General features: G+C 45.2%; 1 protein-coding gene across 1 annotated transcript in view; it reads right to left on the reverse strand.

The window, feature by feature from the left end:
* The window catches only part of LOC148006393 (uncharacterized), a 40,128-nt gene extending 21,896 nt beyond the window's left edge, over positions 1-18,232 (reverse strand). Inside the window, exons 1-3 of the mRNA XM_087655373.1 lie at positions 18,029-18,232; positions 16,050-16,364; positions 14,215-14,499 (exon numbers count right to left, since the gene is read on the reverse strand). Of these exons, the coding sequence (XP_087511499.1) occupies positions 14,449-14,499; positions 16,050-16,364; positions 18,029-18,232 (570 nt within the window). The 3' untranslated portion in view covers positions 14,215-14,448. The remainder of the gene's footprint in view (positions 1-14,214; positions 14,500-16,049; positions 16,365-18,028) is intronic.
* Positions 18,233-22,863: the final 4,631 nt, after the last annotated feature.

The following is a 22,863-nucleotide window of genomic DNA, read 5'->3' on the forward strand; positions in this document are numbered from 1 at the left end:
AGTGCCTGGTGGGAATCTAAACAGTTAATTTACCCTCTACACTGAGGTCATTTATGAATGCTCACAGATAGAATTTGTCTCCTAGAAAGAAAAACTGTATCACAAAACAGAACAGCCATGCTGGCCTGCCTGGGACTAATCCCTTCCCAGGAACTACTCTCTTCCCTACCTGAATATGCATATGTTTCAGAAGAGGCCTGCAAACATGAATAATGTATGACCTCTGTTGGAGGAAGAGATTCCAGGACTAGGAAAATGTTCTTCTCCTTGGAGGGGTACAGCAAAGCATGCAGAAGGAGCTAGGACCATGATCCTGAGCTACTTTAGTTTACAAATGTTGTCCTCAATGCTGGGCATGTGTGATGCAGTGTTTCAACCCTTAAGACAACGATACTGACAGAATCTGGAGGAAAGAAGGCTAGGAGACAGTGTTAAGTATGCAAACACTGAATGGGAGGCAAAGCCCACGCTGAAAGGGGAGGTAGCAGAGTTGTCACTCAGAGTAGTGGTAGGATAATTCTGACTTGCATTTTATGTTATTCCATTGTCTGTAGTTTGTCTCATTTTATTAAGCGTGAGGCACACCAAATTTGTCAATCACTCTGGTCATGTCTCACGCTGCTCCTTTCTGGCACACGCCTGTGTCTTAAAAATTGTAGTATTTCAAGCATTCAGCCCTCCTTCCAAGGGGCTCTAGGTACAACCTGGGGAGAGAGAGTCTTTAAGCTAGAGGGTAAGAGGTTAGAGGAGAAAGGATAGAGGCCAACTGCTAAGTCTGTTCTAGAGTCTAGACTACACAGACTAGGGTGAGATGGAGACCAAGACCCAGTACGGATCACAGAACAGGAGGCGACACTTGTATGTAGAACCCTTGGAAATAAGGCTGAGTGCTTGAAATACTATGATTTTTAAAGGCAGAGCCCCTGGACACCAACAGAATCTGGGAAGGACCAAGAATCACAGAGTATTAGAATGAGAATTGGTACCTGCATATCCATAAGAAGCTGCTGTGCGTGTGCATGTGTCTGTGCCTGTGTGTGTGTGCAAAAAGCATGTGAGGAGAAAGTTGTGTTTCCCTACTAGAGCCATAAAGGCCTTCATACACGTGCTCACACACACATGCATGCACATGCATGCACGCGCACATGTGCGTGCACACACACACACACACACACACACACACACACACACACACACAAACACTGTCATCCATTCACTCCGGTTCTTCACTGTCTCCTTTGATGCTTTCCAGAAATATCAAAATTGCAGGAGAAGGGCAGAGTGAGCTGTAACCAAAGTGACTGATAAAATGAACCAAAATACAAACAACCAGGTAACATGAAATCCAAGTAAGAAACACCCTATCTACTCTGCATAAGAGATCACCCCTGTATCCATCCTTCAGAGCTGTATTGACTATGGCTCGGCCATTTGACTCTGACATAAGCACCTTTCATAATTTCGGTAAGACTATTGGTAAAACTGGGAAGATAGTTATACTTACTGCCTATAAGTTGAGAGAGTTTTAATTAAGATAATATCTGCAAGGGTTTTATCACAATGCTCTGCAGATAAAGTGATCGGTAAATTTTTGCTCTGTCACTCTCTCTGCCCATGATCTAGTTTGACTGAGAAGCAACTATGGGAAGCCACAAAGTAACTACTGTGGGCTAAGCTAGTATTGCAAAATTCAAAGACAAAAGAGCCCACCTGAAGTCAATCGTCTTATAGGAGCACCAACTGGACAGACTCCTGCAGAATAGCCTATTGCAGCACTAGCAGAATAACCCACTGGGGAGACTAAGAAATGGATTTGTCTCTGGCAACGCTGTGGGTAAACCAGTCAGCATGATTTCTGGTGATGGTGCCAAAAGAAACCTGAGACGACTAAAAGCCTCATCTTCCTCCCCCCTCCATTATAGTACTCATAATTTAATCCTTAACAATACCTGTTTGAAAGACTGAATCATGATGCCTCCTCTCCAGAAAAGCGTCCACTGAGGCAGTTAGTTATGACTGGATATTTCTATGTAGCCCCAAGAACAATGTTTTTCACAGCAAGCCCCAGTAGTTCTGCAAAAACATATAATCACTGCTGGTTCTGGTTTCCATGCCTGACAGAGAGTGCAGGAAAAAGAAAGAATCTTTTAAATCTTGGGCAGCCTGAAGCTCCAGAGGTCCAGCTTAGCTCTTGGTTTTCAACCAGCGCCTTTCTTAGAAGCCACCAAAGGTTATTATCAAATGGTTTCTGGCCACTAGAGATAGTGTCCCTCCTAAATGTCCTTCCAGTGCATAGCACAGTCACACACTCCACATTACTCCCTGGTAGAGATTCTTCACCGACTGCTCACTGTTAGTCAGGCTGAAATACAGGGCTTTTCTCTTCACATCATCTGCTTCCCCTTGGCAGAATCCCACCTTAGCAGGAAGCTGCAGCTGGACACTGTAGGATTCTTTGGGGTGAGTTCCAAAAACTGAAGACCATTGGGAGGATAGAGAAAGAGGGCATAGGAATCACATTCATCGGATGCCAGAACGGCCTGGAAAGTGTTCAGCTGTGGACAAAAAGGTATTGCAGACACCCTTAAACAATGAAATAAACAAAAGAAGAAAATCAGAACACAGGTAAGGTGTTACAACAAGGGGGCGGAGGCCAGATCCTTTTTAGGATTTTTCCATGTTGGTTTGAACATAATCTCCTTTAGAATCCCCTCTTCAAATTACAAATATAGTTTTGTAAACCATGTGTTATTTTTTTTAATCTTTTCTACCAATTTAGATCAATAGCTAAATAATGCATAAATGAAACACTGGTTTAAAATCTTTAGGATTGCAGGGAAGAGGATGAAGAAGAACTAACTAACACTAAGGATATTTGAAAAAGCCATATGAAGGGCCATAGAGACGGACAGTTAAGGGCACAGGCTGCTCTTCCAGAGGTCCTGGGTTCAATTCCCAGCACCTACTCGCCCATGGTAACTCACCCCTGCTTGTAACTTCAGTTCCAGGACTTCTGACAGCCTCACACAGACATACAAGTAGGTAAAACGTCCACGAACATTAAAATACAAAAGCCGTATGAAAAGCTACTTGCCAACTTACAACGAACGTTACAAGGTGGGTAATTCTCCTTCCATTGGCTACAAGTTCTCAAAAAGTCCAGAGCTAGATGTAGGACACCTTGCTCTCAAGTTGTTGGTCGAGGATGTCACAGAGATGATACCAGAGTTGTCAATTCTCATTGCTCAGGGCTACCCATCAGAATGTGATGGTAAGATCCTATAGCTGATGACACCACACAAGTAGGTCAAAGAACTTGAAGAAATCACACAAACCTGCCTGCACAGTACTTAGCAGGAAGCTTCCACCCCTGCTAGCTACCCTTTATGATTCTAGAAGATGCTATGTAGACTATTCTCACTCCACTGTGACTACTCAGGGCTACATAACAAAAGCCCTGGCAAGATGTACTCATGGGTATGCCATAAATGGCAGAAATGTAATGAGGATCACTAATCATTTTCTGGGTGGATTTAAGGTCTGCACTACAAGAGGAAACTTTTGCCTGGCATTGTAAATCTGGTCAGGAAACCATGGCAGAGAGGCTCATAAGCCCTGGGAGTGAACCATAACTACTATTTTCTTAAATGGATATATAGTATCAAACTATACCAGTTACAAGCTCATAGATTAACACAGCTCTCGGTGGTCATTGGGAGAGCATCTTCATACAGTGGATGGTAGGTAATACACATTCATGACTAGTCCGAGTATTGAGAATGAACTCTCTGTGGAGAGCTCAGCCACAGAAGCTCCCACCGTATCAAGTTCCCTCAAGGCTCAGGGAATATTGGAAAGAAAAGAGGTGGAAAGAGTTTAAGAGCCAAAGGTCGGAAGGAGTTGGATCAAAACAATGACATGTTCTCATATGGACGTTGAGCTCACAAACTCAGTGCAGTTGGTGTCCAGCAGAAGAGCAAACCACTCAACATTCCAGCACGGATGTGGTAGGGCACTGAAGCCCCTGCCTGCAGCTGAGAAGATTCTGTCACTTGAGAACTGCTGGGGGAGGGTTTCTTTAGGGGTATGATCCCTAGTGAGTGGACCACGCTGCAGTGGTGGCCCCTCACTCATGAGTAGGCTTCGCTGTATTCAAGGGATTATTAGAACAAATACAGGGGGTGAAGTGGATATACTGAAAAATACTGTATCAATGTATGAAATTCTCAACAAATAACATTAAAACAGTGTATTTAAAAGTGTTAAGGTTGTAAAGCTACTCCAGTCCAAACTCTTTTGAGAGTTCTGGACAAGGAACAAAATTGACTTGCTCATTCCTATTCCCTCAGTTTTTATTTTGTGTCTGAATGGCATTCACATCCATATATCATATTAGCACCCATGCATGCACCCACCCATGCATCCATCCATCTATGCATCCATCCATCCATGCATCCAGGAAGCCATGCATCCATCCATCTAGGCATCCATCTATCCATCCATGCATCCAACATCCTTGCATCCATCCATCCATGCATCCAACATCCATGCATCCATCGATCCATGCATCCAACATCCATGCATCCATCCATCTATGCATCCATCTATCCATCCATCCATCTATGCATCCATCTATCCATCCATCCATCAATGCATCCATCCAGCATGCATCCAGCAAGCCATGCATTCATCCATCTATGCATGCACCCATCCATCCATTTGTGCATCCAGCCAGCATGCATCCAGCCAGCCAGCCATGCATCCATCCATCCATCCATGAATCCAACATCCGTGCATCCAGCAAGACATGCATGCATCCATCTATGCATCCACCCATTGCATACTGCAGGCAACAGTCAGTCAGGAAGCAGCTGATCAAAAGGCATCCTTACTTATTTCACAGCCAAACTCCCTTTCCTTTTCAATCTCTTTACAATACGAGTTATCTTGTCACATTGCCAATGAAGAAAGAGACCCAGGGGCTTGCTTAAGGTCAGGCAATGATTAATGATGGAAGCCAGCCAGACCCAACAGCTCATCCCCTGCAATAGACAGTCATCTGAACTCTACCAAACAAGCCATTCCAGGACACCTGCTCTGACCCAATCGCCCTTCCCAGGCTCAGCTCCACTAAGCCCTCTACACAGTGTTTAAGGGTCCCCACTCCTACTAAGTGCTTTGATGCTGTGTCCATATTTCCCTGCACCAAGAAAATCCTAACCAGCAAGCACTGCCTCCTGGGGGTCGAGGACTGTGATACCATGCGGAACCCCTTCCATCCTTCAGCACCCACTATGTTGGTTTTCCAGTATGTCTTTGGCTCCTGTTGGTTGTCTTGTTTGGCTTTGGCCTCCACTCACTAACCCATCTGAATATTAATTCATCGGGGTTGGGTACCCGCTAAACCACATTATGTTTGATGCTGCAGTCAGGACAAAGCCAAAAAACTATGCCCCAGGAGCCTGAATTATAGGAGAGAGAAACAGCCAGGACTGGAGTTTTAGGAGAGTGACTGGGGACAGGCATGGTGGCAGAGGCCACAGAAAAAGGAGAGTGTCCAGGACATCAGAGTGGGGTTGGGTAGCATCACGGTGGCAGCCAATGAATGAAGATAAACACTGTGGGAGCCAAAGCAGACCTAGATGAGAGTTGGAGTCTGAATTAACACCAGGGTGACTGTGGAATTACTCCCTGATATTTCATTTACTGAGTTTCAAAGGGACCTTTTCTGCCATTACCACCTTCTTCCACCAAAGAATTAGTTAAGGGATGCTCCACTGTGTTAGACTCTGTAGTTGGCTTCTCTCACTAGATCATATATGCTTTACAATTTAATAGGGAACTGGGGAGACATTTCTCTTACAAATACTTGCTTTATAAAGACGGTGGATGACAAGAAGGAAAAGAAATCACTTACTGGTATCATTACCTCTTCATTTTGCTAAACAAGACAAACTGACACAGCAAGAACCTCAAAACTGAATACAAGGAACGAATGTGTCCTTTTGTTTTTTTTTGCCTTGTTCTAGAACATCTCAAATGTTACTTTTACCTTTCTGACACGTAATGCTAAAGTACAGCTTTGAGGTTTGGATAATAAGTCAAAGAAATGCAGATATTAATATGGTTTCAAATAAAAAAACTCTGTAGCTTCTCTGTATTCTCTAAATGGAAGAGTCTGCTTACCTTCCTTGTTTTTCAAAAAAAAGTTCATGAATTCAGTCCCCACATTCTACATTTGTTGTAGCTGTAGTCCTCAAGTATGTCATCTGCAGGGCTTGACCCTATCCAGAAAGGTCAAACCCTCTAAGTTTCCAACTCAGGTACACGAAGAACATGCATCATCCATCATCAGTCAGGGTAGGGCCAGAGGCTGCAAAAGCTTTATTTCAGTCACAACAAAGTTCAAGTAGGAGATAAAAAGCTGAACTAATAATCCCATCCTTAAATAACCAACTGTGGAGGCTCCTGGTATGGTGGCCACAATCAACTTCACAAGATAAGGGAGAACCAAGGTTCTAAATTTACAGAAATTCCATATGATAAGGGCTATCTACATGTGGAGATCAGAAGGCAGTGGGGAGGAGGTCTGGGAAGAAGTGAGGAGGCTGTGATGGGAGAGCCCGACTTTTAACCTGGAGATCTGCACATGTAGTGCCTTATTTGCTCTATGTCTTTTCTGTGTCACCTTTTGGCGAAGCACTCACTTCAGATGGCAAGTTTTTAATTTCCTCATCCCCACTAAAAGAGGCAAATAACAGAGGAGAAACCAACAAAAACTTCCTTTTAGTATAGTTTATGATCCCAAAGTACACTCTGAAAGAGTTGAGCTGCTTGAAATCTGCCACACATGAACCCTTTGTCAGGGCTACAGACTTCCACACAGAATCGCTAAGAAGCCACTTCATAGGCTCTGAAGAGCCCCTCCTTAGAGACACCCTCTGTCTGACTCTTTTCCAAAGGGAAAGGCCCTCACATTCCCAGAGACAAGTTTTCCAAGAGTCCTCCACACCGGTTCTGAAGGTAAGCCCTCAGTTGCACTGCCAAAACCTGTATAAGAGTCATGGCCTCCCAATCTCCCCAAAGAGAAAGAGAGAGTGCCAGCTAGGAGAGGAGCTCTCCACAGGGTGGGGAGCAGTACAAAGAGGATCAGGTCAGAGTTGCCCAGCTGCAAGGTCTCCAGTTTCCTGTTCAGACAGAAAACCAGAAGGCTTCTTAAACATACCATCCAACAAGGGTAAAACATCAACCAGCAGAATGACATCTTTACAGCAAGGGGTTTGTCTATTCAGCCTTACCAAAATGATAACAAAATAAGAAATGAGGTGATTCCTTCCTGGGGGACAAAGTTCAATGCTCAGTCTTCTTTAAGGACACATCCTCTGGAGGTGTAAGGCCACTGGATTCTGGCCTCTGATGTTTGGTGTGAACACCAACCACCACTTTGTATGTTACTTTTTCCCCATTCCCATGGGGACACTGATGTGCTTGGGGTATTCCAAATTCACCCCTGTACTGCAGAGTTAAGAGAATGCCTAATGCTTTCACGATGGCATAGTGTATCCTCCTTCATATGTAGTCTTCAAGGACACCTAAGCAGTTTTCTTCAACCCATTTTCATATACCTAGTTATTCTCTATCCTCTCTGTCTTCACTGACATGTGGTAAATTACACACGTACCGTTTCTGTGGACTCTAGCTTCAAAAATTAAAAGCTCCAACTAAATCCAAAGTTCTTGATCAACAACTGTCACCTCTGCACCAACTCAACACCCACCATTCTATGTTAAAGCATCCAGGGAGCAGCTGTGAAGCATACTATTAGCTGTCAATCTGACGCTATTTACAACCATCCAGGAAACAGTCAACAGGCATATTTATGATAAAGTATCTTGATTAGATTAATTAAGGAGGGAAGACCCACCCTAAATATAGACACCACCATTCCCTGGGCTCAGGCTTGCACTGCATACAAAGAAGAAAGAAAGCTTAGAAACAACACCCATCTTTCTCTGCTTCCTGGCTACAGATACCATGTTTCCATCCTTTTCTGAAGCAACTTCCACGCTCCCACCCCTCTCCCAGGATGCAGCCCAGACTAGGGCAAGCTCTACTACCACTCACACTCGGTTCCCATTCCTGTGGTCCTTCCAACCCAAATGAAATTCCTCGTCAACAAAAACCTTCGACATACTATCTAACTCAGTTCTAGATAACACCCTCTTCCCCAGTGAGAACACAACAGCCTTCCCCTGACACCAAAAACACACAGAGCAAAAACAACAACAACAACCACAACCACAACAAAACAACAAAAAACGGTACCATTCATTACTCAGATCTTCCGGCCATAACCTCTTTGCTCTATGAAGTGACAGTTTAAGAAATCTCAGATTAACTAAATGAACAAACACTTTATTTGTCCATTTTTGTAATGCAGTTGCACCATGCCATTCTAGCATGCCAGGTAGAACACTCTGTCATACCCAATTTGAACATCCTGGAGGGAATGAAGAGAGCAGAAACATTTCACGCTGTAAAGGTATTATTCATCTGATGTCATTTCTAGTGACTACTATTAATATTACTATACCGGATGTAAGAAAACTATGTAGAGATCACAGAATCTTCCAGGCAAAGGAGATTGTTGTGTGCCAAAATCTACCTCAAAAATAAAAAAAAAATCTATCAAAGCAAGAGTTCAATCCCACGGTCTTCAAAGTATTCAGAAGAGCCTTCCACAGGAGTAATTGAAAACACATCTTGTGCTCAAAACCTCATCGAATGGAACAAGTCCTGAAGCCCATTCACCCTATGGCAATATCTGAAGAACAATATGGATGTTTGGAAAAGTTAAAAAACAAGAAAGCTACAGAAATTTCCCCACCAAATTCCCCTACAAAAAGATAAGAAAAACAAAGGGGAAAAAACCCAAAACAGTAATTTGGAAAACCCTCCACTTAAAAAGTACTTACAGAGAGGGCCAGAGAAGGCTCGAAAGGTAAATAAATCCCTTGCCTTCAAATCCGAGTTCAGTTCCAGGAACCCATGTAAAAGGAGAGAACTGGTACCGGGAGGATTTCCTCCCAGTCTCTGCATGTGCACCCCGCTACGTGCACACATAAATCATACAAAACCATATACCATACATGTCCTACACACATACCATACACACACCCCACATATATATCATGCACACACAAGTGGCCTCAATGCAGTATGCACATACCATACAAACACCACACACTCACACACAACATGCACACACCATATGCATATAAACACACCATACAGACACACACAAGCACACACATTATGCACATACACACATCATACCCATAAACCATACACAGACACACACATCACACACACACATATACAAACACACACATAATGCACAAATGCAGACATAAATACACATCATGAACATGCAGACACACAATTTCATATACAGCATTAACATAGATTATTTACATACACACTCACCATACATAGACATACATATTCACATGTAGCACGTAAATATATATGTACACATACATGTACACACACAGAGAGAATAAAATGAAATAAAACAACCAAGTTCTTACATAAAGGAGTTCTACCACAAGATCGTTACATGGCAGGAACAACACATCGCCTTGGTTAATTCTCATGACAACCCTAAAAAGTCAGCACTACCATGTCAATCTACAGCTTAGAAAATGAAGACTGAGGGATTGTGTCTTCCAAGACCACTGCTGCAAGTGTTTTCTGCCTTGTTCCTGACTTCACAAGTACCTGGAAGGTGTAATGAAAGAATTACTGTGCCTATGGGTGTTGCTCATTCATGAAGGACATACTTAGCTAACCTTCCTGAGGACTTGTGTTCAAGTCCCAGAACTGCAAAATTGAAGGAAGAGCTGGGAAAATGGTTCAGTGTGTCACCTGAGTTTGATCCCTAGAATACACACTGAACAAAAACAGTCATGGTGTCTGTCAGTCCCAGATCTGTAGTCCCATAGGAAGGAAGGCAGCTTCGTGAGCTTCATCATCCAGCAATCAATCCTGGCTTAGCTGCTGAGTACTGGGTCAGAAGGAGGTGTGCCTGAACATGATTTGAAAGGGAGCTGGATAGAGTGCTCAGCAGGTTAAAGGCACTTACTTCGGAAGCCTGATGACCAGAGCTCAATTCCCAGACCCCATGAAGGAGGATTAGCAGAGAGCTGACTCTGAATTTGTGTTGTGACTACCACAGTGTCAAAGCATGCACACGTACACAGAACAAATAAATAATTTTTAAAATGTGGATAGTGCCTAAGGAAGGACACTCAAAGTTCTTCTCTGGTCTGCACACACGTGCATCTCCACACAAATGTGAGCAATGCATGAATGTCTGTGTGTGCCTGCACATGCGCACACATTCACAGACACACACAGAGACACAGGTACCGCATGCACGGACACCAAAAGGAAACTGTCAAAGACAGTTTCTAATGAAAGGTTGCTAATGAAATGAGAATCCTAAGTAGTAAACTCATCTCTCTCGGGTTGTAACCTTCATGTCAAATAAACACTAAAACACTGGGGACCCACCACAGCCTCAAGACCCCGGAGCCTCAGTGCAAATGCTTCTTGCTCTAATTTTTGTTTGTTTGTTTGTTTGTTTGTTTGTTTTTTCTGTTGCAAGAGGCTAGCTAATTTTCCTTGGGAGCAGCAGAACATAATTTCAAAGTGAGGTTGTCATCAGAAGCATCCTTCACAGCAACTTCACTCCAGTTCACACTTCCTTTGAATATGGCTCCAAGAACTATCCTAGCACCAAAGCCGCAATGAACACTAAAACGCTAACCTTATTTATTAGATGTCTTCAGAAAAAGTGCAGCGATTGTTACTGTAACTACTTATATGATTCGTGTACAGGAAATGGGTCTTGCATGGAAAGTGTAAGAAAGGGGAAAAGTATGTCTTCTAAGGTGACTTTGCCTCACTTAAGGCAGATTTGGAAATTATTTTCTCTTCTGTGATATAAACAGTAATTACTGTACTTATCCTGTGGGACTGTGTCGAGAAGACAGTATAAAACACTCCTGCAAGAAGGTAAGGAGAGGGGGGCAGAGGGATGGCTCCCTGGTTGAGATCATTGGCTCTTCTTCCAGAGGACCCATGTTCATTTCCCAGCACTCACATGACAGCTCACAACTGTAGGTAATCCGGTCCAGGGTATTCCACGGGCACTGCATGCAACGGTATGTAGGCATATGACCCATGTGCATAAACACAATTTTAAAAATTTAAAGAGAAGTCTGATGGTGTGAACAAACAGACTATTTAACAGTTGTCTAAGTAGTTTGCCCTTCGAACCTTACTAACTAAGGTCACCAGAAAGACTGTGGCTCAGCTAGTAGAGTGCCTGGTCAGCCTGCACTCTCAGTTCCATTCCCATCAAATGGGTAGGGTGTGATGCTGCACACCCACTATCTCAGCACAGGTCAGTCAGGTCAAAAGGATCAGAGATTCAAGATCATCCTCCATTATGAGGTTTGAGGCCAACCTGAGATGCATGGGGTGGGGGGATCAAAAGCAAAACAAAAGGAACAACATAAACGTCAGACTCCCCACTTCAAATCGTTCAAGGCTGCCTACTTCCAGGAACCAATTGCAGTCCTCAGAGGGGACAACATTTCTACACTTGAGTGCTCCTGCATCAGATCCCAACACCCTGCTCTTCTGAAAGACACTGTGCCTGCCATGCCCCTAGTACATTAACCTCCAGCGCAGAGGCTGAAACATACTCTGCCTTCTATCCTGGAGAAATTGCTTACTCACTGAAACCTACACAAATGGAATCCCTGAATCAAGATGGGTTAGGAGGAAGCTCTAGCTGGAGAGTCTACCATATTACCCCAACAAAAGGTTATCAGTGGTGTTCCTACACAATGTAAGAGAGGCCATTCAGAGTAAGAGCATTCTGCTTAGAGACTATGTCTATTTCAGTGCCGATATAAGGAAAATGTGTAATAGTAGTTTCTGAATTAACAAATATCGACTATGTTCAGATAGAGATTATATATGATATATATGACTCTGCATATATAACCCTAACCCTAACCCCTTACTCCTAACCCTAAACCCTAGCTCCTAACCCTAACTCTGTGACATAGATTTTTTTAACATTACAGGAGAAGCTGGGAAGGCAGCACACCCTATGAAGTGCTTGCTATGCGTGCATGAAGTCCTGATTTGAATGGCAGCACCCAGATCAAAAGCAGGTCGTGGCAGCACACTTGTAATCTCTGCTCTGGAGAGAAAAACAAGCAGATCCCTAGGGCTCACTGGCCAGCAAGCCTATCGTAAATGGGGAGCCCCAGGTCCCAGAGAGACCCTGAATAAAAAGACAAGATGACTCCCATGCAAAGACATTTAAAGTTGACCTCTGGTTCACACATGCATATGCACACATGCATATGCACACATGTGCATGCAAACCCACAGACTCACTCATAAATTAAAAATTTAAAAAAGACTGTAAGAAAATAGAAATATTAGAATTGGCGACCTAGTTGCTTGTATTAGAAAAGTTTATTTTTTTCCACTATAAGCTTGTTATACATGATATTAGATAAACGTTTTAAAAAGAATGTATGAATGAATGACTGAGCGAATGAAACCTAACAGTGGGGCCTGTCTTCTCTAGCCCTCTAGCTGGCTGGCCTGCACCAAGGAAGCAGTGTTTGAGTTGAAGGTATTCTGTTGAACTGTAATTGAGATGTCAAAGCCAAGGCATTACAAGGCTAGTAAGTAAACAAAACTGGATGTTAACCTGTCAAGTAAGAAACTGTAGCTTCAAACAATTTCTCCATCTCTGCTGGTGCAGGCTTTAGGAAAACATGTCTCTTCCTTTAATTTCACAGAACAAACTCAGGAACAATGGGCAAGCTCTTAGGGAAGACATCACTTCTGTAGCTCAGAGGCACTAGGGAAGTTAAAGCAAACACAGATTTGCTCCAGGTCTATGGCATTTTACAGCCAGGTGGAATTTCACAAGAGGACTCTGTCTCTACCTACACCAGGAATGAGGCCATTTACCCTCACCCACCCATACCCGCTTCACATGTTGCCAAGACCAAAGCCAGAGCAGAGTTGGTGTTTTCTCCAGGGAGACTGCAAAGCAGGCTCCTGCAGATTGAAGTATGTAAACTGTTACAAAGGCAATGTGGAGAAAGCTACAGGGAACTTACTAAGAAGTTCATGGCATGCTTGCTCACTCTCCTGTGATGTCAGCTCAGGCTGTGCAGTGTTTTGACACTTTAAAAAGTGTTGGCTTTGAAGAGGTGGCTCAGCTCCTTGTAGTCCTTTCAGCATGCTAGCTCAAATCTCTGTATCCATTGTCAGTCAAGCAGTTCACAACTGTCTGGATGTAACAACTCCAGCTTCAGGGGGCCCAAGCCCTCTTCTGGCCCTACCAACACAAGCAGACAAAGAGAAAGACACACACACACACACACACACACACACACTCACACACACACACGAATAAAATATAAGCCTTATAAGGCATTTTATAGTATTGATTATAGTAAAAATGTCACGGGAGCAACCTTAATGACCACTAGGAAGGGTGAGATTTTATAAGGTTGTAATAAATGTTACAGAAATACACTGACCAGAGCATACTAAACAGCAGAACAAGCAAGTGAAACAGTAATATGGGCACTGTGGACCCACTGTTGTCAACGGCAACAATATTAAAGAAATAAATAGAAATGTACACACGAACCTACAGGATATTTTTGGTTTCTCCAGACAGGGTTTCTCTGTATTCTGTCCTGGAACTCACTTTGTAGACCAGGCTCGCCTAGAACTCACAGATATCTGTTTGCCTTTCTGACTCTGCTGGGATTGAAGGTGAGTGACACCACACCCAGCTCATACAAAAAAAAAAAAAGTTGTTCCTTTTTAAATTTCCCAAATATTTAATTTTTTGATGAATATATCATTAGAACTATTTGTGTATTTATAGGTGATTCCAGAAAAAAACAAAACAAAAAAAACTGTATAGTGCCTTAAGTTCCCTCAGGGTTTTTGGTATCTGCACCTTACTCCCTCATTTTACTAAGCGATTTTCTTAGTGTTGAGGAGCAGAATCAAGGGAATGCTTCTTAGCCAATGCTTAGTTTCCTTTTCAAGCCCAACCCTTCTGTTTATGCAGCTGCAGGGTACACCTCTGCTTACCTCTCCAGACCATGCAGCCCCAACCAAGCTTGTCCTCCTCCTAGGCGCCCACTTGCTCCCAGGTGGCCAGGAAGAAGTGGGTAGCGGGGAAGCCTGTGCACAGACTCAGCCAGACTCAGCACAGCTCAGGAGGTGTCCTCCATACAGGGTCCGGCCACAGTTGTGACTCGAGTGGATGTCAGCCAGGAATGGGGCGATGGCTGGGAAGTCAGTAGGAAAATCATCAACGACATATTAAGTCTCCCTGGGTAAGTCCTGGGTGGAGATGATCCCATTGGTGCCCACCTACAATAAGACCACAGGGCGGTGAGACAGTTCAGCAGGTAAGGGCACTCTGCTGTCAAACCTGATGACTTGAGTTTTAGGACCCGACAGAAGGTGGGATTAAAAAAAAACTGGTTGTGAAAAGAAAATTATATGAATTCTAGGTTTAGAAATATAAAATTAGGGGTTGGGGATTTAGCTCAGTGGTAGAGCGCTTGCCTAGGAAGCGCATAGGCCCTGGGTTCGGTCCCCAGCTCCGGAAAAAAAAAGAACAAAAAAAAAAAAAGAAATATAAAATTAAAAGAGTTAGCCCCAAAAGCCACAAACTCAGGGCTAAGCCCTGCCGCCAGGAATAACAGGCCATAAAGATAAAGAAAAGGAATGCAAAAACCAGCTCAGGCTATCGAGGACTGAGCCATAAACCATCCAAAGACATCCCCCCAGCTTACTCAGAGTCATACTTTAACCAGATGTCCTCCAGACCCTGATAAGCCCCTACTTGTGCTTTTCAGCCATTGTGTCCTGCAGAGAGCATTCCAGGAAACCGGGCAGCCCAAGCCTAACCAGAGGTGTTTCAAATACAGATGCTTCATCAATTTTGACAAACTTTTAAAAATAATGAGGACCTGAAGACCCTACCCTTCTCCTGATTTAGTAGCTCTGTTCCAGGAACCAGGGGGCCATAAAACCTTCTGGCGTCCCCTTATCTCCTGGAGCCATAAAACAATCTTGTAACTTGTGGTGCATTCCCCTTTGACATCCCCCATCCCCTGGTGCTCACAGCCTCTGCCTTTAAATACTCTTTTTCCCAGCCTCTCGGGCCTACACCTCTGTCTCCTGTGCGGGATACGTGTCTGCCCGGAGATCTCTGTAATAGGCCTCCGTAATAAACCTCACCTTTGCTTATTACATCCAAAATGGTCTCTCTGTGTCTGAGGTCCGAGATTTCCCAAGACTTGAGTAAGGGTCTCTCTGCGTGGGATTTTTCAGTTGTTCTCTGCTCTTCACACGCATGAGGTAGCACGTGAATCCCACCCCACATAAACATTTTTAAAAGGGCAAAACGGTGGTCACTCAAACTGGTGGTGGGCAACCACCAGTCGAACGCACCTACGGTCCGAGTTCTACTTGAGTCAAGAAGACACCCTACTCTTGGCAGGTTGAGACACATCCAGGGTAACAAACTCAACTTTGGCGACAGTGCTCAAGTGCACTGCGACTCACAGTTGCGGCCACTCTTGAACCCGTTCATATTTCTCCACCACTGCACACCTTGAGCGCCATGTCCTTAATTAGATTGCTATGCCTGCGTGCACAGCCTCCCACCGCCCCTAAACACAAACCGCACTAGCTGCCTCAATTTCATCTTCCTGCCTGGGAAGTCGAAGTAGAGGGGGACGGTTCCAGCTCGCCCTTGAAATGATCCTTATTCCTCCACAGTAGGGATCAAGAAGCTGCTAAGTCTGGTCCCCAGCGGCAGTGACAGTTAAACATGGAGGTTAGTTGCTCAGCACCCTGGGAAGAAACTACAACCCCACACCAAGCCTCACACTTCTGCGAGCAGAACTTACGTAGAGGTTGCTGAACTGGACACCGTAGAAGCTACTTCTACATACTGCTAGCTTCACAGCCGCGGAGCTTTCAACGTCGCCCTCCTGCAGCAGCCGGTCTCCCCACGACTCCCCGTAAGGAAAGAGCTCTTCAGGATGCAGAGCCCCGGCTCGTGACAGCAGCATCAGCACCAGGAGCAGCGATAGCTGTGATGGCGGTGCCAGCCGCCTGGCTGTCCCCTCCCAAGACATGCTCACCCCTCCCTGGCTCTGCCCTCCATACCTTGAGTCTCTGAAGGCCACTGTGCCCGCCAGACACCCACTTGGACCTTTGGTCTGAAATGCGAGCCCAAACACCGCGCTGATTGGCTAAAGCTCTCGGCCACTGACCAATCAACGACTCTGAGAAAGTTTGCCAGCGGCCACTGCAACTGGCTCTCAATAGGTTTTCTAAGACTGCTGTAGTTTGGTGGAGCAGCCAGCCTGGGAAGGTGAGACTGTTGGCCAGATCTGGTCTGGGCTGTCCCAACTACTCCTGGGCTACCCACAACTCTCCAGTATGGGTTATGACGTTGTAGGAGGTGACCTCATGAGCTAGAGGGACACTCAGCGTGCTGGCAGCTGGAGGCTGTAAGCAACTGTGCACTCTAGGTTGACAGAGCGAGGGAGAGTAATTAGATTACACACTGGAGTTTTCTCCCTGCCCTGGCGTCCCGGGTACCCCTCCTGCAAGAGGCCAGGCCTTCTGATAAAGATTCAAAGGAGCTTTGTCTCTATCCCAGAACTGTTCTGCTCCACCCACATTTCCTGCTGAGAAGCATGCCTTTGTGAAAGGCTGACTCCCAAACTCTATCCCCAATCACTGGCTAACCTTTGGGAGGACACTGCCACCCTCTGAATGTCCTCCCCAGCTATTTACCTTCCCTGGGGCAAACCACCCCAGCGCAGACTGTGAATCTCACTTTGTTGTGACACCATTCTATTGGAGCCTAGAGTGAAGCTGTCTGGCACCAGGGCAGGACAACTGAGTGTTTTCTCCCAAAGTAAAGGAACTGCCCTAGCAGGAGGCCACAGAGTCCATAATCCCAGTTGCCCTGTAGGGCTGGAAACCTCCCAACCTGGAAAGCAGCTGGACCTGTGTTGGGGAACCCCCTCCACCATAAACATCCCCTCTGCTCTAAGTCTCAGGAGCCAGATGAGGTTTTATTACCATTTTATTATCAGGAGCATGAAATTTCCCACATACAGCCAGTTTTCTCTCAGCTAGGCCCACCCCCCACGGGCTCCTTAGAAGCAAAGGTAGTTTTTTAAAAAAGCCTTAGAGATACTTTAAAGGACTCCCAAAACCAGCTTTCTTGTTGTGTTTATTCCTAGCCATGTAATTCTTAATTATTTATATGTTATTTAATATATTTCTTTATTATTTGGCTCCAAGGGGCCAAACGCTAAAATCCTTGAAGATACTAGACTGACAGACTCCGAATCAAGAAAACAGAAAAGGCCCAGAGCAGTTTGTCCCCAAAAGCTGGAGAGAGCTATGTTTTCTCCCTCAGAAAACAAACTGAAGCTTGCACTTTTTTTTTTCTCATTTGCCCCCCTGTGACCAAGTATTTACATTTTGCTGAGGACAAAATGGTGTCTCAGAGGCAGGAGGCTATTTGACTTGTCCAAAGTCACCTTATTTACTCTTCCACCCACAGTACATTCTGACTCTGGCTCACCATCCCTCCATTCTGCATAACAATAGCTCTGACATTGACTGGAGGTCTAGCCTACAAATTAGAGGCAAACCAAAATACAAGATGGAATCCCCACAGCTTCATTTCCTAGTGTTTGTTCTCTTTCTTGTATAAATGCCCATCCTCCCATGCACTCCTACTCTCCAACAACACACCCCTGCCGACCTGAGAAGGGTCGGCTAGCTTGTGAATTCTGACCAACAGAATGGGGCCATAGTGTTCAGAATTCACTTCAATGGCCTTTCTGTTGAAAGAGCTTACCCCAAAACGTGGGGTGCCCCCAGGAATCACGAGTAGCCATTCTTGATGTAACAGCAAGAGGTAGCTTTTATTAACGAGATCCCGGGACTTAGCGGGATCCCGGGTCGACACGTATCTCACACAGGAGACAGAGGAATCGACCCCGAGCTTCCAAACTCGGGGGTTTATATAGGGGAGGTAAGGGGCATTCGCGAGGTTACACATGATTGGTCAATTCAAAAGGTGCATGGTTACTTTTGGTGCGAAATGACATCAGCAAGGAGTATGTGTTATCTAGCAGCTCGCCAGGCAGGTAGGGTGGCTCATCTCAATCAGGGGGGTGAAGGAAGGGGAGGGGGTGGCTATGGATGGTCAGTGTCCTTGGGGCTGATAGCTGGTTTGGCAAGTCCTATCTCTGGCTCTCCCTCAGGCATGTCCCACCCTGCACATCTGAACAATGACAGTGAGTAACCTTTATGAAACTCTAGTTCTACATTCCCCACTTCTTTTTTTGTGTGTGAGTAGTTCAAATCTTGGAACTACATGATAGGCTCAGCATCTAGGGGCTCCTCACCTCGCACAGCCTGATATTGTTGTCTAAACATGAGGATTCTAATCTGGACACTATCTAAGCCTATACACCAAGGTCAAGACTAGCTTTTAGAACTTCTAAGCTTATAAAGACTGTGATCCCTGAGGTACAGTCCCAGGAAGGGTTAAGAGTACTAAAATATGCAATGTTACATCATTTGTAATGGAAATCAAGCCTATCCCACACCTATCTTGATAGAACCCAGGACAAACATGACTGAATTTCCCTCTAGGTCCCAGCTCTCAGCCCTAACAGCTAGTATGCTGCTGGTGAGGGCTGAGAATTGACAGCTGTCAGGGTGGTCAGCAACACCAGGTATGGTCCTTTCCAGTGAGGCTCGAATGTCTGGGCTCAGTGTAGCTGCAACCTGGAACTGATGGGATGTCTCAGGGGTCTCTGGAGCATAGGCTGCTGTCAGCTGTGAGCAGATTTCTTTCTGTATCACCTGTAGGTCTTTTAGCCTGGTACACAAATCATTATTACTATGGCACTATGACATGTTGGTTCAGTAACATCATCTAATACAGTCAGGGGAGCTGAGGCCCCATATAAGATCTCAAAGGGGGTAAGGCTGAATCTGGAAGGGGTATTTTTTGCTCTGAAGAGAGCAAGAGGGAAGGAGTGTCACCCAGTCTCCGCCAGTCTCCATGGTCAATTTAATCTTGTCAAGGTCTCTTTTAAAAATTTATTTATTTACTCTACCTGTCCTGAACTTTGAGGTCTGTAGATACAATGTAATTTCCAATTGACCGATAAATACTTGGTCACACCCTGGCTTACCTTGGCAACGAAAGTAGGGTCTTTGTCTGACCAGATTACCTTGGGCATTCCAAATCGGGGGAAGATTTCTTCCAGTATCTTCTTGATGATTGCAGAGGCCATCTCTCATTTGGTGAGGAAAGCTTCTATCTATTCCTGAAAAAGTATCTACAAGCACTAGGAGACACTTGTGATTATATTTTTCTGGTTTTATCTCAGTGAAGTTCACTTCGACTTTTCACTAAACTCTCTAGATCTCTTTGCCCTGTTTGCTTGCTAAGTATTCACTTATTGACATACCTTATACTTTCTACTGTCTCTCTGACTAAAATCTTAAAGTCTATTACATACACCTTAACTACTTGGACAAACTTCTTATCTCCTAAATGAGTCCATTTCTGTATTTGGCAAAGTGAGTCTTTTCTTTGTTCTCTGGGGAGTATAGATTTTCCCCTCAAGTGTGCCATTGTCCTTTTTTATTTTTTTCGTTTAAGCAATTTGGGCCTTTTCTTCTGTTGTACATTTTAAGTGAAGCCATCCCTTAGTCCAATCCCAGTTCCCAGTGGCTGTCTCCTGCAGGCCTGTAACCAGGATAGGCTCCTGCATAGCCATTTCCCGAGCCACTTTATCTGCTTTGTCACTGCCCCATGTCACTGAATCTCTTCCCTCCAGTTTTCCTGGGCAATGAATAGTATTCACAGTTGTTGGCTTCACCAGGGCATCCAAGAGATGGCAAAGGCATCTGCAGTGCTGATGTGCTGGGTGGGTAGAAGTTCAGCCATCCCAGATGACATTGTGTTGTCCACCACGGCAGCACCCACTTATCTCTGACCTTCATGAAGAGAACTGTTCCCGTTTGTGGACAAGGTCCTCGGCTTTCAGCAGGGGTCAATCAGCCAGTCGCAGAGGTCTTTCCTCCACCCATGGGCTTCTGCCAGTGCTTGACACTTGTGCTGTGGTGGCTCCAGGTCAGGATTGGGCAGCAAGGTGACCAGCTTGTCCCCAACCGGTGGAGAATCTAGTCCATGGCAGCTGACCAGTGGTCCCATCTTTTGGGACACTCTAAAACATCAGCCACTCTATCACAGTTTAAGTCCTGGATTGGGTGATAATTGTTAGTGCCCGGCTGGCAGGAGTGATGTGTTCCAGGCAGAAAAGCACTAAGCCATTCATCTCCCAGCATCAGGTACTGGTGCACTGAGACAGATCTTAAGCTCCACATACACAGTCTGTAGATATGCATACACATGGCCTCACCCAGCCATTTCAGCCCACGCAAGCCATTTTGGAGAGCAATTTTCTCATGAGCAGCGGATGGGGCAGTCAGGGGTGACCATGAACTAGTAGGTGGGTTACCCGGCCCACGCCAAGGTCCACTGTTCTTCGGGCAGTCCATAAGTATTGTTCGTTGCCAGTAGCCCCTTGCACTCAAGGTCTTTGGATATTGGCCCACTGGGGGGCATAGGAGCACAGAGCATTGGGTCCCTGTATACATACTTCCCTTCTATCTCTGTACATAGCCAGCACTCTAGAACCAAGAAGCTCTCCAGTGGCCCCTCTTGTTCTTTCTTGGGCAGTCCCTGACCCAGTGTCCTTTTTCTTCGTATTAGGCACACTGATCTTTAGCCAGGAATTCTCTTCTGTTCCCAGGTACTATCTTCCTAGGTTTCCTAACTACTGTGGCCAATATGTGTTCCTCTCTCATCTTTTATCTCTCTTTAGCTCTCTAACTTCTTCTTTTTGTCTCTTTTCTTCCCTAGCTTCCTGCTCTTTTTACCTCTTTCTTTCTTTCTTTCTTTCTTTCTTTCTTTCTTTCTTTCTTTCTTTTTTTTCAGTCTCTCTGCATCTTCTTCTACAGCTATTAGGTGCTGTCCACTTTTCTGCACAGACCCTGAACCACGCATCAAATTATTTTCTCTGCAACTTACAATAACTCTCTCAGTGACTTAGCTTAACCCTTCAAATTTCTGTAACTTTCTCTTCCTATCTTTTCCTTATCTTACCCAGATTGCTGGGGCATTTTCCAGCCCCTTAGAGACCCACCCTTGGAGCCTGGCGGCAGACCTGGCACTCTCTACCTTCAGGCGTCTGAAGAGAGCAGGCAGAAGTGAGGGCCTTCTATCCGTGTTTGGAACTTTTTTTTTTTTTTTTATAACCTGTTGACAGCATTTCTGATCTTTTAGGCAGCTACTCACTAAGTTGTCAAACCGGCTGAAACTCCGACTTTAAGATTCCTTGTTCCCAAGCAAAATTTAAATCTTCCCCAACTCATCACCGCTGACTGTGAGCACAAGAACAGATAAAACACTGTTTTACAATACCACAGAAAACAATCCAGACAAACAAGACCAAGACAAAGCATCCTATATCCAATTTCCACAGATGCCTGGTACCTTCAGTACATGGCCCAAACTGCAGCTTAACCTTAGCTGCTTCTGGGATACCAAACACAGAAACAGAATACAGACAACAGACACTAACACATCTAAGCACACTAGTCCGTGCCTATACTCAAATAGGCAGCAGAACGCGACCTCCGAAGTCAAGTCACAGTCAGATCTTTTTGCCTGTCAGTTGCCGGGTCCTCCCGACAAAGGCTGGCTCTCGGAACATCTCTCACGTGTCCCAGAGCCTGCGCGATTGAGGCGTCCCCCGGTGTGCTTTCTAAAAAGGAAAAAAGAAAGAAAAAGACTATTCGGAGTAGGAATCCTTCATCTACTCACAGGTGCCATTTCGGGGTGGGGAACCCTCTTCCACCCGTGCACAGGGCAGGAATCCTCCTTCTGCCCAGACAGTGCACTCTCAACCTAGCTTTCTACGGGGTGGGGAACCTTCTTCCACCCGTGCACAGGGCACGAATCCTTCTTCTGCCCAGACAGTGCACTAAGACTCTCGTGCACAGGGCAGGAATCCTTCATCTACCCAGACAGTGCACTAAGACACTAAACCGGTACCGAAAAACACAGACTATAGGACTTTATTCACACACACACACACACACACACACACACACACACACACACACGCACACATTCAGCGGCTGCTTTCCAGCACTCACACTTACGTACCTCCAAGTGGCATTCGGGGTTCCGGGGGGGTCACGCTCCGATCCCGGACGAGCCCCCAAATGAAAGAGCATACCCCAAAACGGGGAGCCGCGTCTCTCACTCCGATCGCGGGGTGGGGTGCCCCCAGGAATCACGAGTAGCCATTCTTGATGTAACAGCAAGAGGTAGCTTTTATTAACGAGATCCCGGGACTTAGCGGGATCCCGGGTCGACACGAATCTCACACAGGAGACAGAGGAATCAACCCCAAGCTTCCAAACTTGGGGGTTTATATAGGGGAGGTAAGGGGCATTCGCGCCGTTACACATGGTTGGTCAATTCAAAAGGTGCACGGTTACTTTCGGCGCGAAATGACATCAGCAAGTAGTATGTGTTATCTAGCAGTTCAGCAGGCAGGTAGGGTGGCTCATCTCACTCAGGGGGGTGAAGGAAGGGGA

This window comes from Rattus norvegicus, chromosome 3, assembly GCF_021556685.1.
Source record: "Rattus norvegicus strain SHRSP/BbbUtx chromosome 3, alternate assembly SHRSP_T2T, whole genome shotgun sequence".
NCBI classification, from domain to species: Eukaryota; Metazoa; Chordata; class Mammalia; order Rodentia; family Muridae; genus Rattus; species Rattus norvegicus.